Below are 9,373 nucleotides of genomic sequence, written 5' to 3'. Positions count from 1 at the left end.
GGAGCTGGAAACTGGGCCTCCATGATGGCTCTCATGAAAGGCTGGACCAAGGCAGGAGACAGAGCCCTGCGCCTCTCCACCTCATCCAGCACCTAGAATGCGTGCATATAAAACAAGCTTAATTTCATTTATCATCTGTACTCCCCAAATTCCACCAACATATTAAGTTTCCTTAATCTAACCACCACTCTCTGCTCCTCATCCCTGCTTACACCCTGCTCAGGAAACAAACCCCTTGAACCACCCAGGTCATTAAATGTGGCCAGATGATCCTCCAGCCACAGGACTGTTTTGACAAACTGGTCCATCTTTGAACAGCAGGACATGGAGACCTTTACTCAGTCTGTCCCTTTCTACAGTAAGTGCTGCGTAGAGAATGTGACAGTGACCAAAACCATCTGGGTTTTTCCTAACCAAAAAACCTTGGATGATGAGTGACGTACAGGCTCTGATCAAACTGATCAGACATGGTTCTGGATAGTAAGACTACACACCTTTGGAGCGGGAGTCACAAGTTCGATTCCCACCCGCTATCCAGTAAGGGTCCTGGCTAGACCCGCCATGCTAAAAAAAAAAAACCCAAAAAAACAAGCCCTGGAATGCTGCAGCTCGGACACAAGCATTTCACTACATTGTGTATGTGACAAATAAAGGTTGTTTATTGGTGTCACTCAGTATCAGATCCCCGCAAGGCTGCGTTCTCAGCCCCCTACTCTACACCAACCCATCTAACCATTGTTATTGTCAAGTATGCTGATGAGACCACTGTGGTTGGGCTCATATTTGATGGAGATGAGACAGTGTATAGGGCGTAGGTAGAGAACTTGTCCCGCTGGTGCTCAGAAAATTACCCAAAGCTGAACATCCTTAAAACAAAAGAACTCATGATGGACTTCAGGAGGCACAGGCAGGTCCACCACCCTCTCATCTTAAGTGGAGAATGTGTGGAATCTGTCTCCACCTTCATTTTCAGGCACCCACATCTCCACCGATCTCACCTGGACTCACAACACCAACGCCCCTTAAAGAAAGCCCTGCGGCGGCTGCACTTCCTCCGTGTCCCGAGGAAGAATAACTGGGACCAGAAGCTGCTGCTGGCCTTCTAACACTCCTCGGTGGAGAGGGTGCTCTCCTACTGTCTGGGTGTTTGGTATGAAGGGGTCACTACTGAGAACAGGAAGGCTGCACAGAGGATAATTAACACCACCCAAAAAAAAAAAATCAGTGGCTGCCCTCTGACACCCCTGGAGGCCATCGCCAGATCCTCCTCTCCCAGCAAAACCAGAGCCATCATAGGTAATCCCTTGCACCCCGCCCACCACCTGTTTGACCTGCTGCAACCTGGTCAGTGCCTCGGGTCAATCAGGTCGCACACCTCCAGACTCACAAACAGCTTCTTTCCCTGGACCATTCAGACTGTTAACAAGCACTATCCCCCCACACCCCACCCTTGCTCACTCACAATACTAATCTGCGCCATGGTCTGAGTAACCCTCATCACTCAGGCCACTCGCATACAGACTCTTCCACTATTTCCAAGCACTTTGTCTCCAATGTGTCCCTTTCTCTTTATTTGTATATATCCCTTTTAACTGTATATGAACTTGTGAAGCTCGCACACAAGAATTTCACTCACATGTGCTGTACCAATGTACCTGCACATGTGATGTGACAATAAAAGTGATTTGATTTGATTTGATATATTTGTCCTGTTTGTTATTTATTCCCGGTGTCTTACTATCTATACATTATTCCTACACAGTTGGTGTGGAGTGCCCATAATTTTGTTGTACATGGACATGGACAATGACAATAAAGGGCAATAAAGGGCAGAAATGCTATCACTGAGGAGTGATTTACCTTGGAGAACAAGTTGAAGCAGCCAAGATGGCTGACAATACAATAGACCTCTGGCAGACGTTTGCCTTTTCCACTAGGCTGTGAGAAAAAGATGAAAATATGACACATAATACTCACTAGTGTACTCCTAGACATGAGGACAGACTAGTATATAAATCAACAGTATTGCAATACACACACTCCTCCTACAGAAATGCATAAGCAGAAACACATGCGCACCCGCACATACACAGTTCCCAGTCTCACACATTTCCGCCCAGAGTCTGAGATGGGCTGTTTTCCCACAGGCGCAGGCACACTATTCTGGTATGCTTATTTACTCAGCCGTCATTGTGGTATTTAGCTACTTCCTGTTCGGTGACGGCACACGATTTCTATTTACCAGTAAACGCCGGCAGTATCCAAACCTTCGGCTCCCATCCACTCCAGTCAAAACAAATGAGAACATCTCACTGCGAGGGAAGAGCCATGACAAAAATATAATTAGTGTATTTTTTCTTTTCAAAGAGAAAATACACATATACTGTAAAAGTCAACACTAATAATGAAATTGATAGTGTTTCCCGTGGTATAAAGAGTTGAATTTTCAGTGTTTATTATATTGAGATAAGTGTGGCGCCCTGTTCATTTCACACTCCTCACCTTGGGTATCTCTCCACCGGCTCCCAGTCTTTAGCATCAGGAAAGCAGAACTGAGGAATGATCCTCAGTTGATCCTCCGTCTCCCTCATGAACTTGAAGGTTCGCTCCAGCTGCAGTTAAAATGAGGTGAGAGATTTAAGATCAGTTACCACTTCTTGCATTTCTTCTTTTTTTAATGTATTTGGTCTTAAATTATTAAACTACTACAAAAATGAGCCATGATTCAAGGACCTTAGGAGGGAACTGCTGTGTGACCTCTGGTAGATAGTGCGCTCCAGCCTTTGATTTCTGCAGCGACACAACCAGGAAATATTCAAAAAGTTTGCGCTGATGGAGCTCCTGTTCGAGTGAGTGTCTTCTGGTGTGGACCTGAGCCTGGCTCGGCTGGCTCAGTATAGACTTCACCGACACGAGACGCTGGCGGTGAGCTGGAAGAAAGGATGTAAGCCAGAGCACTATTATACACCTCAGTGTGAAAAATAAAGAAACAATGACAAATAAATGAATAATTGAAACCCTACCTTTTGCTCTTTCTTCAATTTCACTCTCAGAGTCACTGTTCTCATCTGTTACTGTAAATTAAAACCCAAAAATACAAACTTACTAGACAGTAAAATAAATATTACAATCAATTTTCATTCCTTTTAACACTCACCTCTGCCCGAGCTTGTCTCAGCATAATGATAGATCCTTCTGAGATGCTTTTTCCTGGACCGAGTTTCAAATATGCTGTTGATCCTGAGTACAACCTGTCCAAAGGAATAAAGAAAAATATGTCTCAGTGCCAGTAAATACTACTGCGTGATATCTGTGTCCAAAGAGGCTGTATCTGATGTATAGGAAAATATCCAAAAACGGAGGCAGTTAGGATTGGAGTTGAGGGTTATGGTTATGGTGTGTGGTGTGATGATGTTTCCATGTCACAAACTTATGACATGATTGGTCCCTTGCAGAAGCTGGATCAACATTTATTTTGATTATCCAGGAACAACACCAACACAGTGATACCTAATCTAATGCAACGTTCCATTTGCTTCGGAAATCAGAACTGGGAGCAAAGTCACCCTCGACTTCAGTACATTCCAGTAGGAAAGTTGAAAAAGTGAGGAAAGGATTATTTTTGCTCTTAAGCGAGGTACAACTACTAATGCATCACTAGCAAAACAGTGCAGTGCTTGTTTTCTCCAATTAAAAACACTAAATCAGTGCCCAGCTGTTGTCATTCCAGTAAAAAACTAGCACTAACCATGCAAATTAGTCTTAAATAGTATGTGCTTAATAATTTGCCAGGGTTAATAAAAGAAACCGACTGTTCAAAATGGATGTGATAAGATTCTGCAGCAAAAAAAAAAAAGAAAAAAACATGCACAAACACAGACCGTCGGTATTCTCCGGCAGGTGCGGCCATAGGAATCCCCGGGCAGCCAGGAGGCTTGTTCAGGTCCGGTGGGGGTAGATGGAGGGCTGAGCTGGGGTGGAGATGAAACACCTCTACTGCTTCCAGTGCTATGGATCTGCTGGTTGGTTCTCCGCATGTCCAGCAGCTTAAAGCTTCTGCCTGAATTCTGCCTGAAGAACCCTGGTCTGGAGGCCTATGGACAGAAAATAAATAAATAATAATCATAATAATCATAATTATTTCTAACTACTGAAACCAAGTAGTTGCTGTTTCAAGTTCAGGGTATACTTTAACCTTAGCAGTGTCAGCACCAGGAGAGGAAGGTAAAGACTGCTGGGAGCATTGGCTCTCCAACTCTATATCCTCATACGGGTTCTCATTTGACGAGTCTGCAGAAAAACCAGAAGTGACGCATTTGACGCAAGTTTTCAAGCATGTCTGATAATTGTGCACAAAGTTAACATTATTCAGTATTTTACAGTGAAGCAGGGCTGCAGTCCTGCCATGACACTTTGGACTTAATTTCTGATGCAGTAAAAGTGGTAAAGTAGTTTACCTGGCAGTTTTGAGGAGGGTTTTTTTTTTTTTACACGTTTAACAAAAATTGTACTCATACTTGATTGTTTTCTGCTGAATACTGTATCTGCATGTTACAATTAGCATGTAGAAGTGGAAAAAACTCAGCTCTGGAATCAACTGCATCCCCTCTAACTACACTTCCACTACAATTTGCTCATAAAGGCATTCAATGGATAATGCAGGTTGGTGTCTGACCCAGGATGTCTTCATAGTGATGTTCCTGAGACAGCGAGCGAGAGAAGAGCAGACCATTTGACCCTGCAAGGTCTTCGAACTCAAAGGATCTCCTGTCATCATGAGATGAAAGCACGAGTTAATACATTACATACAGCTGGCATAACTTCACCAAGCAAATAATCTTTCTAATCCATGGATACCTGTTGAAGCTGTCCCGGACTCTCTCACCTCTGGGTCTTCCGTAGATGCCAGAGGGAGGTTTCAAGGAAGTTTTCGAAGCTACTGACGGTAGTGGCGGGAGGTTCCTCTGCCCTCTGCCTTGCCTCCTTCCCAGGGTGGCAGTAGCTGGGTGCTGGAAGGTTCGTTGGGGTTTAGGGACGGGGTTGATGGGGGGTGCACCTGGCTCGGTGTACACATTTTCATGCTGCTCCTTCTTTTCTTTGGTCCCAGATCTTGCAACTGTGCTTCTTTGAGCTAAAGCTTCAGATTCGTTTTTCCTCACCTCCAGCTGCTTGTCCTTGCTCGGTGGGCTGAAGTAGTTTCCAAGCTCTGGGGGCATTTTTCCATGGTTCCCCCCCATAGCCTCCAGCTTTTTAAAAAGACTGAATACAGCTCTCTTCTCATGACTCGTCTGTTCTGCTGCTCTCCTGTCAATGCTTTTTTTCAGGGTTCCCACCTGCTGTTTATCTGTTGATGTAGGCGAACAGGGCCTTGAATCCCCAAGTTTTTCTACATTCTCTTTCTCGTGTTCTTGTTTTTCTTTGTGAACTACAACTCTTTTACAGTCTTCCTTTACTTGGTTGCTACCAGGCTTACTGATATTGAATGCTCCTCTTTGCTGTTTTGTGGGTTCAACCGGTGAACAAGGCCTGGAATCTCCATTTTTTCCTACACTTTCTTTCCTGAGATCCTGCTTTTCCTTATGGGCTACTTTTGTGCAACTTTCTGCACTTTGCTTGTCTTCTATACATTTATTGTTGCTTTTTGGCAGCGAGTCTGTCCTTTTTACACCGCTACTTTGGCCCACGTTATCCGAGGTTAGAGATGAATGAGTGGGTTCCTTGCCCTCCCATAGTGAAATCTTGTCCCTGATGCTGCAGCCATTTGATCTGGGCAGCTTGACTCCTACTAAGAGAGCATTGTCATTGCTCTGAGGGTCAAAGCTCGACCTCCTGTGGGCCATCATGGATGATTCTTCCTTCTGGTTAATGAGGTTTTCCAGTGGGGTAAAGGGGTGTTTTAGTGTTCCCTCTCTTCTGTGCTCACCTCCCTTGTTTTCTACTGAAGCGAAACAGAAACCACTTTCCCCCACCGGAGAGTCCCTCTTTAGCCTAAAAATAAAAATAGGAAATCATTTTAGAAATGCTTGAAATATAAAAGCAAATCGCACATTATCACATGACGCAATGATAACTTCCGGGTAAATCGAACAACCCAAAATGTGTCTTGCACTGGCTGCTGCACTCTGCAAGTTTTATGTCATTTTTTTCAACCACATGTGGGTGTTTACATACAGTTTATGCATGTCATATATTGTAATGATTGTGTGAATGCGCTGCGACAGACTGGCGACCTGTCCAGGGTGTACCCTGCTTAGGCTCCAGCGCCCCAGTGGACCCTGAAAAGGATAAGCAGAAGCAAATGTATGGATAGATGGCTTGTGTGAACGTATTTCATGTCGCCACGGCCAGCAGGAATAGAAACCATAGAAAAGAATGGCTTTCAGAGCACAGTTGTGGTTTTGTCCCCTAGTGTGTGGAAAAAACCCTCAGCTATGATGCAAAATTGAAGCATCTGCAATAAAGTCAAATAAATATACTTTTCCACTTGGAAGAACAAAGAAAATATAAAGCGAATTGGAGGCTTGGGTAAATCTGTCAAACATAGTCTACCATCTCCAGCTCGGGTCTCCTGGAACAACACGTTAACATTTATTTGGATTTTTTTTTTTTAATGCATACTTTTCCACATTCCCAAATTCAATCAGAAAAATTGAAAATAAATGGAATACCAATTAAAGAATAACCTACTGCTAGCAGAGTTCCCTGAACTTCCCCGTATGGTCACAGTGACTGCCAGCTAGGGGACATTCAGTCTTTTTCTGGACAGTGGGAAAATCCATCCTGAGAGTAAATGCCAGAGGACAAGCCTATGACCGAGCATCTTCTCATCGGCCTCGCTAAATAAACACATGCTTGGATTGGAGCCCATTTCATCAAACTGTTATGTTTTAATAAATAAACGGGAGGAAATGGGAAGCCTTAAGTTGAAAGACCTTTTCTGACTTTCCCTTAATGGATGTAATGATTAAAGGGCAGCCTAACAGGGTTTCTTATTTTCTCAGGGCTCAGGGAGAAATTTGTGAAGGCCCGTGTCCTATTTTAATGCCTCACTGGTAAACCTGGTCAGATACAAACCTGTTGATAGATGAGTTGATGTAATCTTGCTTTGTTTTCATTCTCTCAGCGGCCTCCATGATCACTGCACACCTGGGAGAGAGAGAAAGAGAGACATAGAAGCAACTTCTGTCAGCATCTTCTCTGATTTTGCTTGTTCGTTGAATTGCACATTGGCGGTTGTTGTGGTTTTGCTCCCACTGACAATAGCGATCCGGCTTAACACTGTTATATAGTCTTCACATTGCATTTTTAGTAGATTAAACATTAAGCTGGTAAACTTCAGCATTCGGGCCACAGGACAGCTGGGCAAAATCAAAGAAACCATGACAGCCAGAGACTCAAGTGCAACTCCCCGAAGTAGTTCATCACACTAACTAACACTTCATTCAGCAGTCATTTAGGGCCTGCCTTTTTCTTTCCTCTCCTTTAGTGTATTGTAGTATACTGGTTTTTCCACCACTTCCAAACATTTGACCCCTGCTGTGACAAAGCTGCTGTGCAAATTCTCGTACTTTCACATCTTCGAGGTCAATGTTCTTGCAGTTCAGCGTCCTCTAAAACAGGGCTTGGTGATTTCCCATATGTGAGGCCCCTGCCATCATTTGTTTATTGATATACACTCCAAATGATATGACAGATGTGCATAAGGACTACATACCACCCTTAAGGCTGTAGGGTAGCTGACTGGCTATAAAAAAAGCCATTTAGAGCTATACCATTTGCTAGAAGATACATCCTGGCAACAAGATACACAATACTAGTTAGAATTAGAAAAAGCACCACTTCAATCTTACTTTATTAGCAAACATACAATCAGTGGCCCCTTTAGGTACATGTTGCTTGTACCAGGCTGGATCCCTTTTTACCGTCATGGCCTTAATTCTTCACCGACAAGGTGCTGGAAACGTCCCTCAGAGATTTTGGCCAGGTACGCTGTGGTGTTTAAATGATGCTCAGTTTAAAGTGTGGCTAGAAATATCCCCCAAATCACTACACCACCAGAACGAGCCTGAACTGTTGATCCAATGCAGTATGGATCCATGCTCTTATGTCTTCTGATACTACCAGCTCACTGTCACAGTAGAGGATTTTTCAGTTATCTTTTGTCCACTTTTGGTGAGCCTGTGTGTGAACTGTAACCTCAGTTCCCTGTTTTTAGCTAACAGGAGTGGCACCCGGTATGGTCTTCTGCTGCTGTATTCTGTATTCTGCATACCTTGATTGTAACACATGGTTATTTGTGGTAGTGTTGTCTTATTAAATTGAAGCAGTCGAGCCATTCTCCTCTGACCTCTGGCATCAACAAATGTATTTTTGCCCAGAGAACTGCCGCTCACTGCATACTTTCTCTTTGGTGTGTGGGAAAATATGAGTAGAACAGCAGTTTTGGAAGTACTTGACCGGCCCGTCTGGTATCAACAACCCTTTTACATTCAAAGTTACTTAAATCACCTATCTTCCTCATTCTGATGCTCAGTTTAAACTTCAGTAGGCCATTTTGACCATGCCTAAATGGCCCAAATTGCTCTTATGTGACTGGCTGATGAGATATTTGTGTTAACAAGCAGTTCAGCAGGTGTGTCAAACAAAGCGTAGGAGTGTATATTTAGATACAGTGAAATTATATTCTGCAGTAATCTGTTTCTTCTGGCAAAGACAAACTCATGGGCACAGTGCATATTCTGCTGAAATCAGATCATTTCTAACATTATCTCCTTTCAAATTAAAACATTAAATCAGTTTCTTACCTCCTTTCGCTGCACAGTTTTCATGTGTTCATCAGTGGAATGGGAGCACAGTGCATCCCATGCTGCTATAACAGTATCCATTGGTATAACTTCCAAAACAGCTGTAGTGTACAGTTTATATGCCCAGGTTCAAATAGATTTTCTAAGCCTTGAAACAATTCATCGACTGCTTATCTTAGTGAGCCTTGAAGACACAGTGCTGAACGTGCCCCCCTCTCCCTGCCTCGCCTCTAATCACCCTCTCTCTCCCCTCACCCTGGTTATGACTTCCTCCCTCTCTCTCTCTCTCTCTCTCTCTCTCTCGCTCTCTCTTTCTTTACTGTTGATTCACTTAGAGCTGGCTTCAGAAACGAGCTGTGTACGAATGAATGGATGGATAGATGTCTCTTGATGCTAACTAAAACTATTTCATCCCATACTTTACATCCACAAGCTGTGTGGAAATTTGTGGAATGTGGGACAGACATCATCATATTACGGCTTTTCCCTCCAAATCTGAAATTCATTGGAATTGTTTTTCATTCCAGCTGCTCGTGCAGCTGCACAACCCCCCTCCAATGATTTCCAAT

At 43.6% G+C, this 9,373-nt stretch overlaps 1 protein-coding gene across 1 annotated transcript in view; it reads right to left on the bottom strand.

The window, feature by feature from the left end:
• LOC102305732 (DENN domain-containing protein 2A) overlaps positions 1–9,022 on the bottom strand; it is a 14,166-nt gene extending 5,144 nt beyond the window's left edge. Inside the window, exons 1-13 of the mRNA XM_014329606.2 lie at positions 8,805–9,022; positions 7,075–7,146; positions 4,858–5,988; positions 4,676–4,767; positions 4,196–4,290; positions 3,882–4,094; positions 3,158–3,251; positions 3,024–3,074; positions 2,734–2,930; positions 2,503–2,612; positions 2,243–2,312; positions 1,861–1,938; positions 1–92 (exon numbers count right to left, since the gene is read on the bottom strand). The exon at positions 1–92 is cut by the window's left edge and continues 61 nt beyond it. Coding sequence (XP_014185092.1) covers positions 1–92; positions 1,861–1,938; positions 2,243–2,312; positions 2,503–2,612; positions 2,734–2,930; positions 3,024–3,074; positions 3,158–3,251; positions 3,882–4,094; positions 4,196–4,290; positions 4,676–4,767; positions 4,858–5,988; positions 7,075–7,133 — 2,282 coding nt within the window. The 5' untranslated portion in view covers positions 7,134–7,146; positions 8,805–9,022. The remainder of the gene's footprint in view (positions 93–1,860; positions 1,939–2,242; positions 2,313–2,502; positions 2,613–2,733; positions 2,931–3,023; positions 3,075–3,157; positions 3,252–3,881; positions 4,095–4,195; positions 4,291–4,675; positions 4,768–4,857; positions 5,989–7,074; positions 7,147–8,804) is intronic.
• Positions 9,023–9,373: the final 351 nt, after the last annotated feature.

This window comes from Haplochromis burtoni, unplaced genomic scaffold (genome assembly GCF_018398535.1).
Source record: "Haplochromis burtoni strain Fernald_Lab_line unplaced genomic scaffold, NCSU_Asbu1 Contig_14, whole genome shotgun sequence".
NCBI classification, from domain to species: Eukaryota; Metazoa; Chordata; class Actinopteri; order Cichliformes; family Cichlidae; genus Haplochromis; species Haplochromis burtoni.
Note: the sequence above shows the minus strand (reverse complement) of the source record. Positions and strands in the feature narration are given on the sequence as shown.